The following is a 16,558-nucleotide window of genomic DNA, read 5'->3' on the forward strand; positions in this document are numbered from 1 at the left end:
ATGCCGGATGCGGTTGGGTGGAGCAGTGAGCACCCAGGAGCGAGCTTCTGCGCAGGGTCGATGGATCATCATATTTATTCATCCTGAGAGGATATACTCCGTAGAATCTATACTCCGTAGAATCTATACTCCGTAGAATCTATACTCCGTAGAATAGATCTGCGATTTTTCCGCAAGTGATGGAAATGTCGCGCAGGCACTACTGTGTACTAGAGAGGGAGAATCGATGATAATGGACAGGACGGAAGACGGATATAGATACTCTGATGAAGGGGTGCAAGGGTTAAAGGGTGTTGATTCGGTGGGAGAGTCGATGGATTATTATATTCATCCTCAGAGGATATAGAATAGATCTGCGATTCTTCCGCGAGTGATGGAAATGCGTCGCAGGCACTATTAGGGAGGGAGAATCGATGATGGAACAGGACGGAAGACGGATATAGATACCTCTACCTAGGTAGCCCCCCCTCCACTCCAACGTAAATACTTAAGCAAGGACCCTATCTATGGGAAAGAAGCACCAAACAGCACCGTACTCCGTACGACCTTTAAAATTCCGATAGGTACAAAACTATGCTGTTCAACTGTCTAAATCACGCAGGACCTTGACTAGCGAGCGCCATTATTCCGTAGCACTACACCAAACCCCGTGGCAAGAAGGACTACCACTACTACATCGAACATCCACACCGACAACTTTTCGATGGACAGGAATACGTCTACTCCACTATCCCACCCTACCCAAGTAGTCTACCCAGAAGCACATGTACGCTGCAAGCACAACGATATCCAGCCATCTAGCCACCACCATTCACCATCATCGCTTCCCGCATATTTCCGTATTTTATATTCCCGGTTCGAAACGAACGAACATGGGAAAACGTGCCAGTCCGAAACTCGAAACTCGAAACAACATGAGACTCGCCCCATAACATAATCGGGTCAGAGCTCACGTCTCACGGAAGCCAGCGACCCGGTCATAGATGGCCCCGTTCGAAACATTCAAATGTCCGATCATCTGGGAGATTTTATGAAACAGGAACGTCATTTCATGCAAGCGGCCGACATCCTCAGACAAGGGAGATGAAAGGAGTCCGCCTATATGGATCCTACATATAACATGTTGCGTATAGCTATGATAAGGCACATGCGTTACGGCACATGGCGGAGCACAGCGCACTTGAATCCCGTAGACATTTCCATTTGTATCAAGTTCATCTTTTGCAGATAGCTAATACGCAATGCGCAAAAAGGCGCTGCTAGCCCGCCTCGCTCAGTCGCGCACAAAATGGGTATATTCACCATACGTCGTCATCCCTCGATAGCTTGCTCAAACACATTCCATTATGCACCGTTGGAACGAGTCGCATTGCATGTGCATATCATCATCACCCTCGCGCAAGTTAGCGTGTATCCACCCCAAAAGTGGACACATCGCATCGTTGTACTGATAGGTAGCGCGAGAATGACAGGCAGAGAGAAAAACAGAAAGAAAGAGAGAGAAACAAGTGAAAAGGCAAAAAGATAGACATTCACCAAACTCCGTATCCCGAATGCACCTTGGAACCCCGAGAGCATGCAGTCGAACAAAAGGAGAAAACAATGGCGCCCTCCATCCGAGACTCCAAAAACCGATGCATCGTTAGTGTAGTGGTGTGAGGACGCTCAAAGGCGCCCATCAGAGCATTCTGTCAATCAATCGATCCTCCCCTATGCAAATTGCCGCTATCGTGTTCATCTTCGTTGGTCGAAATCGCATTCATCAACTCGGCCGTGAGTGGCATAGTGACATAGACTAGCGAGTCGCGCCACAACCGGCTTTGATCTCGCGCTTCATGGCTTCAAGCGACTGGTGCATCTTCATGAGCTCCGACCTCTGAGCCTCGGTCGGGGGTGTGGATGACTCCGCCAGACTCCAGTAAAGTTCCTCGTACTTCTTGTAGTACTGCTGAAACTTCTGGGACAGCTCAACGGTTCGGCGGAAACTCAAGGGCTCAGCGGGCGAAGTGGCAGTAGAGGACGAGTCGGCGGGGGAGAGTTGGTTATTGTTGTTATGGACGGGGTGCTGGGAAACGCGGCTGGTGTCGATGTTGGTGACCTTGCGGATCTTGTTGGTCGGGGTGTTGGCGGCGGAAGAGTCATCGGACTTGCGTTTGAGCGAGTTCGCCGAGCCGGTGCTGGAAGCGGCGCCGCGGCTGTTCATGCTCGTAGGAGTATCAGCGGGGGTGGGCCGCTCGACGCGAGCGTGCTTGACCGACAAGTTGTTGCGGGCTTCGCCCTCGGCGTCATCGGCCTTGCGCTTGAGGGGGCGATCGGAGGATGAGGAGCTGGACGAGGTCTTGGCTGGCGAGGGGGTGCCCGAGAGCGCCTTGTGGACAGGGTGGTTCCGTTCGAAGTCGCTAGCATTGATAGGCGGAGAAGCAGAGAGCGGGGAGGGGTTCTTCGGTTTGGTGTTGACGGGCACCGCGGGCCTGGTCGGGCGCGCGACGAAGGACTTGCGCGCAGATTGCTCGGGGCCCTTGTTTGGTTTGTGCAGCTTCGTCGGCTTCTGCGTGGGCTGCTCCTTTGCCTTGGAGGTCTGCGCGGGTGGCTCCTTCGGCTTGGTGGATTGCCCGGCCTGCTCCTTAAGCTTGCTAACCTGCGGGGTTCGCTCCTTTGGCTTGGTGGAGGTGACCGGGGGCGTAGCGGTGGGCTTGCCAGCATCATCCTTCTTGACAGGTACGAGCACCTTTCTCTGGCGAATGATGGGAGCCATGGTGTCGGTGGAGGGCGTTTGAGGATGGGCGGGTGCGGTAGGGTGGTTGATGGCAGGCGAGTTGGACGAGAGGTTGGGAGTTGGCTTGGGTCGGAGCGCGGCGGAGGAGTTGGAGGGGGAAGGGGAGGAAGAGGAGTCGGCGTTTGGCCTTCCGGCCTCTCTTATTGTCCTTGATGGCGGCTTCTCTCTCACCGCATTCTTCACCTTCACTTCGGCGGGGTGTCTAGGCTCCTTCGACCTCTTCACCTCCCTTGCAGACTCCTTCTCCTCGGTCCTTTTCTTGGAGGCGGCAGGCTTCTTATCGTTGAGCTTCGGCATCTTCTGGAGCGGTGTGGCCGGCTTCGGGTCAGGTGCCTTGATGTTCAGCTGCGACAGACATTTTCCCTGTCCACGCTCCTCCACAGGAAGCAGAATCTGCCAGAGCTTGTCGTCCTTTGCGAGCCTCAGGCGGTCAAACGACTTGATGGCATTGTTGATGGCGCGCTCTCTGTCCTCTGGGTTCTTGTAAGCGAACTTCCACGGGTTGAGTTCCCGGTAGGCCTTGTCGGTCAGCTGCCACCTCTCCGAGGACTGTCTGGCAAGCTTGTTCAGTAATTCACGCACGTTGGCGACCGTGGTTCGGCATGTCTCCGCCAGGTAGGTGTCGGTGGCAGGCTGGATTGCGAGGAGGTGGATCAGAGGCACACGCAGAGCACGGAGCAAGAGGTCGTGGCTATCGGTGGGCTGTGAGGTGGGAGGCTTGACCATGGGCGAAGGGGGAGCACTGAGGAGCGGCGAGGCGGTGGAGGAAGGCGCGAGGTGTGCGGGCTTGAAGCCTTTGGAAGGGAAGCGGCGATGGCCGGGGGTGTGGATGGGGGTAGCATCACCGACAATGGTTCTGTGTGAAGTGTCAGTCAGGCGGGTTCCGAGCAGCAGCGGCAACGAAGGATGCGAGAGGCATACTTGTTGGCTTCCTTGAACTCGGAGATGGCGGCCATGCTGCTCTTGAGCTGCTCCAGAGCGACATCCACGCCGGCAGTTGTCTCCTCGGCCTTCTGTACGGCAAGACTGTGGCTGATGAGGCCGGCGAACTCGAGATCGCGGTCGGAGGCGGACGAGGTGGGCTGGTAGAGCTCATGACGATATCGCTCGGGCGAGGTTTGGAGGGGATGGGTCTTGTCTCCGAATCGTAGGTGCTATGGGGGAAGTGGTTGTCAGCCAGGGTTGCTCTTGCCCATCTATCTAATGTCCATTCCTCACGACCAACAACACCAACAACAGCAACACAATGCGAGCAACAGAGCAGTAAGGTGGGAATCTGGGATCGGGGCACGTACAGGTGTGCGGCCAAAGACTACGGTGATTTTCCCGTTCCTCGCAGTATCCAGAAGCTCGTCGAGTAAGTCGGTGGGGAGGTCGAGTTGCATGGCCTGCATCGAAGGGTGGTTGGCAGCATCTCTGCAAGCCAGGTCGCCATCTGGAGCACTGACGAGGGCAATGGGACCCTGAGGTTGAGCGGCGGCGGCCATTTGGATGGATCTGGCGGGATTGTGCTGATCGAGGCGGATCCCTTGGAGATAATCGCACCAGACCGACGTCAGGGAAACGGGTGATGATGCATTGGAGACAGCAGCTGGGCATGCAGCAGCAAGCACACAACGCAGCGAGCAAACGTGGGTGATTCACAGGCGCCGTGGTGAGGTGGCAGGTGAGGCTCTTCTGGTGTGAAAGTGAGCAGCAGTTTGGTGAGTGAATTGAGGGAGGAGTGCAGGTGTGGCAGAGGGAACGAGGAGCAGCAACAGCAGCAGTGGAGGCGGGCTGGTCTTCCCGGGCTGGGTCTCGGAGGAGGAGCCCGTCAGACCAGGTGCAGCGCAGGTCAGACAGCGTCCGAGCGTCTCTGGCTAACTGCTGGACCGAAGTGGTGCTGGTGGTGCGCACGGCCAAGTCCAAGGTACGGCTCTGAAACGATTGGCTGTCATGGGGAGAGAGATGACGAAGGGCGGGGGGCAGGGAGCATTCTGGGACAAAGCAATTCACAATACTAATCCTCAGATGGGGGAGTGGGAGAGGACTGCGTTGAGCGGAGGGATGGATGGATGGGGTGAAGGAGAAGGTCCCCACTGCTTCTCCGCTTGCCGGCTTCGAGGGGCATAGGCTGGACCCCGACGATGAGAGGACGAGAGGACGAGAGGGGAGCTCGAGCTTGCTGCTTTGGCCTGATGCAGGTGCCCATACCTACTACCCTACCGAGTACGGAGTACTAACCCACCTAATAACCCAGCGACTGCAGCGATTGCAGCCATTGCAGTGATTACTGTGCACCGGTCGGGTGCAACGGTGCGAGAGCAATTGCTCCTCATTCCACCTGTTACTGTGCACATGGAAGCCCTTTTTGTTAAGCAGTGAGCAGCGCCCTTTTGGCGACTGCTGACGGACCCGACGTGGCTCGAGGAGCGGAGGACCTCAGTCCCCCCAAACCAGGGATCACGCTGTGTAATGGATCGTTGATGACGAGAGAGAGAGCGCGACAGAGAAGGCGGCGGATGGTGGATGGGGGGCGTGGCAGGGCTGCTTTTGCTGGGCCCGGAGCGGGCTGCTGCTCCTGCTCCTCATTCTGGAACCCGGGCTGGCTGTGCCTCTGTTGGGCGCCGGCTGGCACGCACCCCGCCCTCGATACAGGAGATGGCTGGCAGACGGGACTGCCGCAGCCCGTCCTGGACTCGGAAGAAGAGAACGCAGGGCGGCGGCGTGGTTCATCTGATGTGGTTGTCTCTCTCCGAACTTCTCTCTCTCCCACGCCCACGCCCTGATTCTCCTCTCCACCAGGGCAGACGCCTCGCCCCGATCGACAGGGAACGCCATCTGCGCCACAGCTTCAGCCACAACTAACCCGTATCGGGATATCCTGGGCTATTCCTGGCTCATTCCCCGCAGCGGAACCTCCATCCGCCAGGGAGGACAGGCACACCGTGGGAGGAGGGAAACCGTGGGAGGAGGGAAACCGCCGATCCCATAATCTCATATCCCATAGCGACCGCATCATGGACAACACGGAGGAGATGGATGCTATGGAACAGAGGCTTGCTCCTTTCGTAGCTGCTCTGTCATGTGGCCGGATGGTTGGTTTACTCACTCTCAATGGGATTATCGTGTATGCCCCCACAGCCCCTGCAACTCCCACGCGGCAGCCCATCCCAACCCCCACCCCTCGATTGAATCACTCACAATGCAAACATAACAGCAACAGCAACAGCAGCAGCAGTAGAAATCGAACGAAAGGGAAACAGGCAACACACCATGATCCGGCCGTGAGGATGCGCTCGTTACGCTGCTAAGCATCGAGTAACGAAACCTGCATCCGCCCTCTCCAGATCGAGTTGCTCGTGCTGCCAGTCCAGGCCGTCCCTGGCTCCCGCTCCAGAAACCGAACGCTGACCTGCATGCGCCACCACGGCAACCCTCATCCTCCCGTCGTTTGTTCGCATTCCCACTCTCCCCCTCATCCCATCTCAATATTCATCACAAGAGTGATGTACAAAAACCACGCTCACGCTGTCAAGGCATCTCTCGATTTCGGCCCACGTCGCCCATCTCCCCCTCCTCATCTGCCTATCACCCCGGCTTTTGGAACTGCAACTCACCCACCTCACCCCCCGGACCCCGTACCTGGCCATATTAAATACAGCCGTTGTTGACCTTGTTTGTCCCTGGTCCCCGTCGGGCACCCTTCGCGGGGTACATAGATGAAGTACCATCTCGCATTGTACCACCACCCAGAACGCTGAGCATAGTCACCCGATCACCTGGCCGTCTCCTCTCGTGCTAGCACCGGTTGCACAGAGGAGCCCACCAAAACAATGTGGTGGTGGTGGTGGTGGTGGTGGTGGTGCTGATGCGGGCAATGGTTCCCGCTTGGGCGAGGAAAGCTGACTGGGAGATGTTAAATGACCTACCACTAATTAATAGATGCCCTACCACTAAGTCACCTGCGCGGTCGGGAACAGCCTCTAAGTGGCTGCAGCCCCTGCCTTAACTAAGCGCTCGGCATCCTTGGCAAGGAACATAAACATTTACCCTCTCTTCTGTAACTTTTAACCCTCCTAGCTCTAAAATTTAGGAAATAACCTCTTAAAATTTTAACTACGTTAGAAAGAGCAGCTTCGAAATATCTATTCTACTTCTTAATACCTTAAAATTTACCTTGCAGCAAGTGCGTTGCGGCGGCGCGAAGGTAGTAAGTTAGTAGTAGGGCATTTATTAATTAGTGGTAGGGCATTTAACAACTCCCAAGCTGACTAGAGCGTCGCACCGAGTCTAGTCTAGTTGCCATGTGAGAGCCCGGGCCCACCAAAACGTACGATTGCTACTGTCCGAATTCGCAATCTGTGTCTCGGAGACATGATGGAATGAGAGAAAGAGGAGGAGAACAGAAAACGGCCTCACGGTTCGCCCATGCTCATGCCCTGCTCGAGAAAAATGTTCTCTGCAGCCAACGGTCTTGCATCCCGCTTCTGGCGGCCCTGACATATACTCGATATATCCTCGATTTATTGCTTCGCATCTCCCTCACGCCTCCCCCGCAACCCGCCCAAATCTGAACCCAACCACCAGCATGCACTGGACACACTAAATGTATTAAGTACACAGGTACTAACCCCTCCTCGCGGGCGCTTTCCCCTCGGCGAGGCTGCTCAACCCCAGATTTCCAATCACTGCACAGTAATACCTAGGTGCCTACTAATAAACTAGAACCCGCACCTTCCGACGGCTTTTATCTATAGCACCTGCGATATTGCTTTCCCTTGCCAGGCCCGTCGTTCCCCCCTTCCATTATTTTATTTCCCCTTCCCTTTCGCTTCCGACGTTTCGGATCTTCGCCTCAGATGAGAATGTTCCTGACTTCATTTCGGAAACCGGAACAGAGGGAAACCATCATCACATTACTTGTATTTGTTGTAAGGACGCTCATCAATTTCGACGAGATGAGGAGTTGTCGTCACCCACCCTCCCACACTGACTGACTGCGCATCAGATGCAGAGATTGGAGAGTGCTTCCCCCAACTCGACATGACGCAGACTGGAGATTTTCTTCGCCGGGCAGGAGATTGGGAAATCTCCGGTTTGTCTCGCATCCTATACGGAGTACCTAGGTGTTTCATTTTTTTCCGCGCCATATCGATGAGAAGGAAAATTTCACCGCACTCCGCATTCATATTATATTCCCACCGGTAGGAGGAACGGCCTGCATCGCCCTTTCCATCCCTCACCACAAATGGAGAATTCCATTCCTTCCTTTGCAGGTTCCTGGTACCACCCATCCCATCCTAACGACCGCAATCATATTTGTTCCCACCCTACCCCTCCATTACATACAGGCGTGCATACATACAAGCCTACATACATGAGGCATACAGAGATGCATACATATACCACAGTACCTGCACCACACTCCGCATCCGGGAAAAATATCGACATCTATGTGCAGGGGTGGGTGAGAACCGTACGGCTCTATTTTTGGCTCAGATGGCAGAAGAGCGGACATGCTCACCGCCTGCCTGCCTCGACCCCCTCAAAGTCGGGGACGACTCTGCAGCCGATTGAGAAAATACAGTACTCCATCTGAATAGCTAGCTAGATTTGTGTAGCCCACTGTCTACTAAAGTGAAAACCCATCCCATAGCTACAGAACAAGAGGAGAGCAAAAAAAGAGAAGAAAGAAGGAAGGAACCTTGGAAGGAATATGCACAGACACTACACTGACTGTACTGTGTATGTACACTGACGGTATCTGCGGCTAATGGCGGACGTACAGTGTAATCATGACTTCCTCTTATCTGTCTGGTTCCAATCAATCCAATCCAATCCAATCCAATCCGTTCGAGTCTGCCTAGAATACCACAACAGATCCATCCAATAGCTAGATTCAGCAGCCTGGACAAACAACGGCAGAGGCCCCTGCACGAAAATCCCCAAGCACGGGCGTGGTAATGTCGAGTTTAGTTGCACAATCGGGAATGGAAAATAGGCTACGCCTATCCACGCCTCCAAAGTCAAGGCAGTAGGAAAAGGAATAAATATATTTTGCCCACACACCAACTCTACGCCGTTCCGATGAGAAAAACCCACACCGCCCAATGCAAATCCTCCCTCGAATCCAGACGTGCGCAGATGCTCAGACGCCACCGAATGCACAAAAACGGCTTCCTTCTGGGTAGACCAGGCAGACAAGAGGTTGACACCGCCGTCTGACTCCCATTCTCAGATATTCCATTTCATCACCATGCTCGTCATGCCCTTGCGTAGCCTCTCAATTCATCTGACCCTCCTGTCCCTCAACTGCGATGACAGAAGCTCCAGAGATGACCAGATACCGCCACTTCTAGAGACCCGCCGCGTCCAGCTCCTCGGGCGTCTTGTGCCTCGCCAGCACCAGCCTCTTGAACTCGGCCGGATCCTTGTCCCAGAGCTCTGCCGCCTGACCGTTGAGCGGCGACGCACTAACCACCGGAAAAGTCAGCAATCGCGTTTTTCCCCTGGGAGATGAACACCCGAAAAGATATGTCGAAAACTCACTTATTCGGCTCCCCCAGCAGACTCTGCAAACTCAACAGCACACTCCCCACACTAATCACCGCACTCCACCTATCCTTCAGGATATCCAGACAGATCCTCCCCGAGAAATCCACGTTCGGGTGGTAGATGGGCGTGCGGAACAGCACCGTGGGGGCCTTGTACGGATACTCGGGGCTGAACTCCATGCTGAGCTTGAAGACGAGGCCGTCGTAGGGCGTATCGGCGGGGCCGGTGATGGTGGCGGTCCAGAGCGAGAGGTTCGAGTCGGAGGGGAAGGCCGAGATGCCGGGCGTGGGGTGAGTGAGGAGGTCCATGAGTTCCTTCTGGAGGCTGGGGAGGGTGTTAGCTAGAAGGAGTGTGAGGGGAGGGGAAGACGTACCGCTGAGCTACAGTGTTGCTAGCCATGTTGACTGTGGGGGTAGGGAGGCTCGTAGCGTGGAGTCCTGGGTTGGATGTGCTGTACTGTGTTGCGTACTCTTGCTGCGCCTGCACGAAAGCACTGCCTGAAAGAGCGAAAGAGGCGTGAAGCGGTAATGGTCGCAAGCTATCGTGTAACGCGGGAAGAAGCGATCCAACTAGACCTTCCGCCCGTCACGTCTCGCGAACTGAAGAAGGCCGAAAGAATCGAAGCAGCGAGAGGAAAACCCTCGAGAAGCTCGCAAAACGGGATGAAGCAGCAGATCCACAGCCACGACCTCGCTTTGGAAGACTGCAGAAAAGGCTCCTTAGCCTTCGCTAGTCAATATGAATCAAGATCGTCAAGCCCAGAGCAGTCGCAGTCGCAGAAAATGGAACGATATCGTTATCCTGTCGTGTAGTGTTTATGTTTACACAAGGTGGGTCGCCAGCCCGTGGGAACGGGTAACGCCTCAGCGGCCCGTGCACGTGGCGCGTTAACGCGGCCGCCACGATCGTCAGGGTCCAGGGACCCGGGCGATCAACTTTCTGATACAATTGCCAGAGCTGCGTCCGAATATTCGAAGACGGGTGGACCGCACCGCACAGCTCGCGGTCGATACATGACTTCTGGGCTCAGTGATGCGTCTTGTTTCATTTTTGTTGTAGAAAGGCGATTGCCTACAATACACTTCGATCACAGCTCCTCGAACACAAACTGAACACGCTCGTTGGCTTGATCCATCAATGTCGAATGCACAGCTCCTACTGTAGGAACTAAGGAAGAATGAAAGGTGTCCACTGATACGAAGAATGTTAGACCGGAGGATTAGCACCCCTGGGGACCGTCCATAGTCCCCTTGAATAGAGATAATGCCACCCCACCAGCGCTCCCGAGACAATGATACTTCAGCAGAAGAATTCCTGAACATTCCCCCCCAAACGCCACGCTATGCAAGCCCAAAGACCCCTGCCATGTGAATGTATTCCCGAACCCTTCCCATTCTCCACGTCCATTCATCCCCTCCGCCCACTCCATCACCTCTCACCTCCCCACGACCCTCCCCAAAGCCCTCACACCCCCAACCACTGCCCTCGCAACCAACAACCCAGGTCCAGGAATCGCCACCACTCCCGCCCCACCCCCAAGCACCTTCCCCTTCCCATGAAGAATCGCGAACCGGAGCAACACCTCCAAACACGTCACCAACAACGAAAACATAATCAGGATGATGATGATCCAGGTAATCCTCGTCATTTTCTTGTCTGCAATGGAGTCGCTCAGGATCTCGCCGAGGTCGAGGAACACTTTGCACCGCTCGTTGAGGACCTGGATACGCGGCTGGATTTCGAGGTACTCACGGATAGCCGTGTAAAGCGGGTGGAGGGTGGGTTCTGCATCCCAGAAGAAGTTGGGAGTGTCGAGCATGTTGGACGCTGCGATACGAATCAGCAAAACTAGTCTTTACTCCAACCCCAGAAGTGAGGAAAACGGATAACTCACAGAGATTCACCTCCACCCTACTCGTATACAACTGCCCCACCATCCTGACCACCTCACTCCTCCCCATGCCCAACTTCCCCGTCAACGCCAACCTCGTCGGGATATACTTCGCTCGAGCCATGGTGCGATTCATCCTCTCTTCGAACAGACTCAACTTGGTGCTCTGAGCAATCGCATGGCTCATCGCAAGCTTAATCATATGATCCCCGCTCTTCAAAGTAATCATATCGTTGTACACCCTCGGCCGCGGAATCTCCGCATTGTACTCGAAATGGAATTCCTCCGTCTCAAAATCCGCTTCGTTGAGCGGCCTGGTCGCAAGACTGACTCCCGTCGCCGACGTCGAAAACGTCAAATCCGCAAGGATATCCTTCTCCTGCCTCTCCGTGAAATTCCAAAACACAACCACCCCGTACGAGAACACAAACATCTCTCCAAAGCTCAGCGCATTAGGCGCAATCCTAGGCGCCGGATGCGCCAGCTCCGAAGAATCCATTCGTGACTGCTGCCCTCCTTTTCGTCTATCGTTCGGGCTCCCAAGAGGAGACTCTTCGTCCTGACCTCTAACGCCGTACTCTCCCTCATCCTCAAAATACCCCTCATGATACTCAATCAACTCATTCCTCTCAATCTCCTCATCCAGCATCGTCTTTCCCCCCGGACTCTTCAGCGCAGGACTACTCCGCACCCTATACCCATCCATGCCCGGCAAAAGCGGTAAATGGTACGCCGTATACAAACAATCATCATACAGCTTCGTCCGCGCCCCATGCTGCGTCTTGACAAACTCGGCCGTACTCTTCATCTTGTACGCCTGCGCCGTGCAGTACGCCGTCACGCGCGACAGCTTCTCCGCTCGCTGCGGCTTGGGCAACCGCTCCGCGTAGCTCTTATCTTTCAACCCGCCTTTCGCCGTGCGCCTAGCGAGTTCCTCGTCTTTAGGTGGGCCCCGCTCCTCCTCTTCGTCAAACTCGCCCTTCTCATCTTCCACGCCGCCCTCCGTTTCCGGAAGCAGGACTAACTTCTCGCTCAACTTGCTCGTCCGCGTCGGTATATACTGTGGTGCCAGACGACCGGACAGCTTGGGCTCGAGCGGATGCCGCCCGCTGGGTGTGCGGGTGTGGTTCGAGGGGCGGGCACCTGGGGGTCCGCGGCGCTGCTGGGAGGGGATGTCCGAGGCGTATTGGAGGATGTTGTCTACGGAGATTAATTTGGCGTTGGGGCGAGGTATTGATGGGCGGGCGCCGGGGCGAGCGTCTCGACTATCCGTCATCTGGAGATCTATAATGAGAATTGTTGGCTCGGAGGTATAGGAGTATACGATTTACCAACACCGTTGGGCCCCGTTTGCCCTTCACACCTTTTCCTGAGGTTGACATTGTTACTGGAGTCAGTATACCCGGTGAGCAGAGCTCACAATTGACCTCGTTGTGGCTGCGGTCAAGAGCGTTCACAGTCCGAAGTTCGAACGCGAGAGCGACGATGCGTGGACGTCATTGCTTGGCAAAGCCGTTGGGTTTATTCTGCCATCACCACCAGAACAGTGTAAATCACAAAACGAGATTTGGAAAGCTCCTATGTTTTAGCCGGTTGAATGCCTCTAATACGGAAACTGAAGCCGCCCGAATACGGCCCACGGGAATACACTACCTGATGCTAGCAACCCAAACACCATGCTATGAAAACAAAGGACGAGCGTCTCGCCAGAACGACAAGGAGGACCCAAATGACAGGAAAAGCGCTGGTCAGAAGCACCATAACACTCCATCCGTTAGCGCTCTCATTTTCAGGATTCGGCGGATTCCACTTGCGCTCCAGCCCTTCATTACCGCAACCGGCTCCTAGAAATGGAATAAAAGAACAGATGGGTATTAGACAATAGAGAAAAGAAAATCCGAGTGGAGCCCCAATCACCGGTCAAAGTCTCTTCCCCGGCACAAAGATGAACAGACAGCACACAGCTGCATCCACGAGGAGAAAGCCCGCCAACATCACCAAAGACCGTTTATTCAGCGTCTTCCTCACAAACGGCTCCCGGATGCGATAAAAATCCATGAGTGTGTACTCGCTGAGGCCAATGAGCGCCAGGATCGGGTCAAGCATGTATTGATGAGTGAAGATGAAGTAAAGCGCGATCGTGAAGGGGAGGATGAGCTGTGGACGTTAGTTCGCTGACGTGCAGATTAAGACTTTGCAATGTGAACATACCCAGCACCTTGTAGCCCTTGATTTGTTGAGGAAGATAAGAATGAAAGAAGCCCACATAGCCGCGAAGAAACTGATCAAGCCGACGATAAGGCGGATCATCATGCTCTGCGGCACGAGGTTGCCGAGACCCTTGCTCTGCAGGAATCCAGGAAAGGCGTCGCGCTCCATGGCTTGGAAAACATAGTCTTTGGCGGCGTCAAACAATTCCGGATCGCTCCTCTGCTCGGGGCCTTCGATGGCATCCTGTACCTCATGGAGAATGCTTTGCGGAATGATAATCTCTCGCTCGGATCCCGGAAGAAGATAGGTATACAGAATCTTCTCCGCAGACGCCCTCAGATCCTCCCTCTTAGGGACATTATCCCCAGACGAGTTCTGGCCCGGCGAGCTCGAATCCTCTCCTGGTGAACTGGTATCCATCGTCATGAAGCTAGGGCGTGGCGGACGCTCGTGACCAGGCGTCGAGTGATGGGAATAGTCATCCTGGCTATTATGCGGGGAGTGCTGCCGACTCCCATGATCCGACCGAAGGAACGCGGAGAGTCTCTGGTCCGACACATTGCCCTTCTCTCCCGATGGCCCCTCGCCCGCACCTTCTGGGAAGAAGGAGGATTGCTTGCTGTTCTTCTCCATCTCGGGGGTGTCTTCAATGACGGAACGATGTAGACGGCGTACATAGAGTCGGCAAAGTTGGAGGTGCTGGGATACGTCGAGCCTATACCGTAAGCTTGGAAACCTGGTTCCCAATATCCTCCCACACACTTACCAGAAATCCAGGTAGTCGACGGAGCGCTGCTGATCACGCATGTAGATGTAGAAGGAGAACAGATCCAGAGGGGCCACAGTCTGGCGGCTCAGCACCTCGGACAGATTTGGAAAGCGGTGCCTCTGCCCAGGTTCTCGTGGGGGCATTGAATCTCCCATGGTGACAGTCGGTGCAGCACTGTGCCGCAGGTCTCCTGAAGCGTTGCGCCGATGTTGCCGACTCCTCTACGCGGGTGTCCAAGGTAGCCAGTCCTCCTGAGCAGACTCCAATTGTCGTGATGCGCTGTCCTCCAGTGAATGGTGTCCTTCAGCTCCCGATCCGCAGCGCAATACTTTCAGCCTTCGGTGTCCCTGTTCCTCAATCCTCCTGCAAATCAAGATCCGATGAGCGAGCGACGTCGAAATCAAAGATATCGAAGCGAGCGACGAGAAGAAGACGTTGAAGTTGAAGCAGTCTCACTCGTTTGCTCGTCAGTCGCGGTGAGGCCAGGAAACGAACCCCCCAGTCTTGGCGCGACGAGTGGGTTTCTGGCAGCGGGTGGCTGAGGTTGGCGTGAGAGCGACCCAAAACATCCACAAGGAAGTATGCGGGGCGTTAGCGAGCAGGCTGATGGACAGTCCTGTAGCTTCCGCTAGTATCTAGCGAAAGAACCGCTCTTGCGGTGACAGTAGCGAGGGAGGGAATAACCTGGGCCTTATGTCGTCTTTGTCCGGTGTCATCAGCAGGATGCTGGGTGGTCAGAGTTCGCAAACTTGGAATTGTCAGGGCATTCAGGCACCCGGTCGCTGCGATTGGGCCCAGCTTGGCTGGCTGAAACGGGGAAGGTGTGGAAAATCACGTGATTGTGCGGCACAGCTACCACCTCCACCGTCGATAAATGCAGCAGTCTTTTAACAGATGAGACGTTCGAATGGAATTTCCACAGATATAGGGTTAGGAGAAGTGTATTGCATATATTTCGGCCCCAACAGCACAGCAACGCACGATATCAAAACCAACGTTCAGCTGTAGGCACCAGCAAAAGCAAGGCCCCCTTAGGCACCGAGAACTCATAAATAAACCTGAGCCCCAGTGGTCCAGTTAATCATACTCCCCACCAGAAGATCCTTAATCAGACACTCAGATCGTCCTCAGCAGCATGTCCGACACCAACCCCGCCTCTATTGAACTTCCCGCGGATTTCCTCCGCACCCCAGGCCCAAAAGTCACCAAAGAGACCATTGACTTCAAAGCCGCCGGTCTCCGCGAATACGAAGACTACTATGCCGTTGTCCTCGACGGCGTGCTCTCAGAAGAAGAATGCAACACCCTCGTGTCCGCCGTCGATGCCAGCGTCGACGGAAGGTGGGAGCGCGCCATGATCAACTCGTGGAATGGGTCGCAGCGGATGAGGGAGGATATTCGGAAGTGCGGACGGGTGATTGTGGATGATAGGGACCTGATGAGGAGGTTGTGGGCTAGGGTTGAGGGGGCGGTGCCGGAGCTCGAGCGACTGGTTAACTGGGCTAATATTACGGGAATGGGGCCGGCGAGTAGAGGTGAGGTATGGGCGATGACGAGACTGAATGAGAGGGCGAGGTTCCTCAAGTATGTGGGTGGCGAGTATTTTAAACGTAAGTCGTTCCCCAGTTCAATGGAAAGCGACGATTGACGAGCGTAGCGCACGGAGACGGGCAATATCAGACTGAAGACGGGTTCGAACGATCCTATTTCACCCTCCATCTTTATCTAAATGACGGCGCTGGCAAGGACGGTGCAGAGCCTCTAGAGGGTGGGGCGACCGTTTTCCACAGTCACTGTGATAAAGACCTGAAAGTGGAACCGAAGGTCGGCAGGGTCCTCCTTTTCCAGCAGCGTTGCCTTATCCATTCCGGCGAAGACGTCGTGAAAGGGACGAAACTGACCATGCGGACGGATATCATGTATGCGAGGAAGCCCAACGACAGGCCAAGGGAATCTGAGAAGGCGAGCGAATCTGAGAGCGCGAGGGAACCCGAGGACAAAGCGAACCAACCCAGCAACAACGCCGAAGAACCCACTTCCAACGGCCTCATCTCAGCAGGCAAGAAACTCTTCCGCAATCCATTTCATTAGCAGTATCCTTTGCCCTTTCCATAGCCCAGTATGCACTCACCTGCAAAAACAAAAAGGTTGAACGGCCCGCCTCACCAGAGTAATCGGAATCGAATGATACCCTTCCCTCTTTCACCCTCTACCCCCCAAGAATGGAGAGAGGAAAAGCTACTGGAGGTCAAGCACGCTGCGTATTGCACTATGATGTCGCTCCCTCTTGAGAGGAAGCACACAATCTTCGCACCGACTCCCATAGGGAACAACTCCCCTCAGCTCAGACACTCGCAAGGAGTACCATTGCTTC

The 16,558-nt window shown here is 54.9% G+C and overlaps 7 protein-coding genes across 7 annotated transcripts; 2 read left to right on the forward strand and 5 right to left on the reverse strand.

Annotated features, from left to right (window-relative positions):
- Nucleotides 1-1,795: 1,795 nt before the first annotated feature.
- Nucleotides 1,796-4,263, reverse strand: EI97DRAFT_457119 (uncharacterized protein; the record flags this gene model as incomplete). Its single annotated transcript, XM_033800792.1, has 3 exons — nucleotides 1,796-3,632; nucleotides 3,698-3,930; nucleotides 4,072-4,263. 3 exons carry the CDS (start codon nucleotides 4,261-4,263, stop codon nucleotides 1,796-1,798), a joined length of 2,262 nt encoding a protein of 753 aa, XP_033655419.1.
- Nucleotides 4,264-6,099: 1,836 nt separating this feature from the next.
- EI97DRAFT_431966 (uncharacterized protein) lies at nucleotides 6,100-6,619 on the forward strand. Its single transcript, XM_033798061.1, has one exon. It carries the CDS (start codon nucleotides 6,175-6,177, stop codon nucleotides 6,427-6,429), a length of 255 nt encoding a protein of 84 aa, XP_033655420.1. The 5' UTR covers nucleotides 6,100-6,174; the 3' UTR covers nucleotides 6,430-6,619.
- Nucleotides 6,100-7,134, reverse strand: EI97DRAFT_500116 (uncharacterized protein; the record flags this gene model as incomplete). Its single annotated transcript, XM_033802643.1, has 4 exons — nucleotides 6,100-6,683; nucleotides 6,809-6,903; nucleotides 6,935-7,029; nucleotides 7,093-7,134. The coding sequence occupies 4 exons, from the start codon at nucleotides 7,132-7,134 to the stop codon at nucleotides 6,526-6,528; spliced, it is 390 nt and encodes a 129-aa protein (XP_033655421.1). The 3' UTR covers nucleotides 6,100-6,525.
- A 1,660-nt stretch (nucleotides 7,135-8,794) lies between these two features.
- On the reverse strand, nucleotides 8,795-10,123 carry EI97DRAFT_431968 (ubiquitin-conjugating enzyme). The gene is made up of 3 exons (XM_033798062.1): nucleotides 9,687-10,123; nucleotides 9,308-9,637; nucleotides 8,795-9,231 (listed from the first exon to the last, which is right to left on the reverse strand). Exons 1-3 carry the CDS (start codon nucleotides 9,710-9,712, stop codon nucleotides 9,114-9,116), a joined length of 474 nt encoding a protein of 157 aa, XP_033655422.1. The 5' UTR covers nucleotides 9,713-10,123; the 3' UTR covers nucleotides 8,795-9,113.
- Nucleotides 10,124-10,426: 303 nt separating this feature from the next.
- EI97DRAFT_431969 (DUF155-domain-containing protein) lies at nucleotides 10,427-12,670 on the reverse strand. Its single transcript, XM_033798063.1, has 3 exons — nucleotides 12,536-12,670; nucleotides 11,208-12,480; nucleotides 10,427-11,140 (listed from the first exon to the last, which is right to left on the reverse strand). Exons 1-3 carry the CDS (start codon nucleotides 12,584-12,586, stop codon nucleotides 10,749-10,751), a joined length of 1,716 nt encoding a protein of 571 aa, XP_033655423.1. The 5' UTR covers nucleotides 12,587-12,670; the 3' UTR covers nucleotides 10,427-10,748.
- A 454-nt stretch (nucleotides 12,671-13,124) lies between these two features.
- On the reverse strand, nucleotides 13,125-14,327 carry EI97DRAFT_374372 (regulator of G protein signaling superfamily; the record flags this gene model as incomplete). The annotated part of the gene is made up of 3 exons (XM_033795448.1): nucleotides 13,125-13,361; nucleotides 13,416-14,130; nucleotides 14,182-14,327. The coding sequence occupies 3 exons, from the start codon at nucleotides 14,325-14,327 to the stop codon at nucleotides 13,125-13,127; spliced, it is 1,098 nt and encodes a 365-aa protein (XP_033655424.1).
- Nucleotides 14,328-15,023: 696 nt separating this feature from the next.
- On the forward strand, nucleotides 15,024-16,486 carry EI97DRAFT_277040 (uncharacterized protein). The gene is made up of 2 exons (XM_033794327.1): nucleotides 15,024-15,794; nucleotides 15,842-16,486. The coding sequence occupies exons 1-2, from the start codon at nucleotides 15,320-15,322 to the stop codon at nucleotides 16,273-16,275; spliced, it is 909 nt and encodes a 302-aa protein (XP_033655425.1). The 5' UTR covers nucleotides 15,024-15,319; the 3' UTR covers nucleotides 16,276-16,486.
- Nucleotides 16,487-16,558: the final 72 nt, after the last annotated feature.

This window comes from Westerdykella ornata (assembly GCF_010094085.1).
Source record: "Westerdykella ornata strain CBS 379.55 unplaced genomic scaffold EI97scaffold_6, whole genome shotgun sequence".
NCBI lineage: Eukaryota > Fungi > Ascomycota > Dothideomycetes > Pleosporales > Sporormiaceae > Westerdykella > Westerdykella ornata.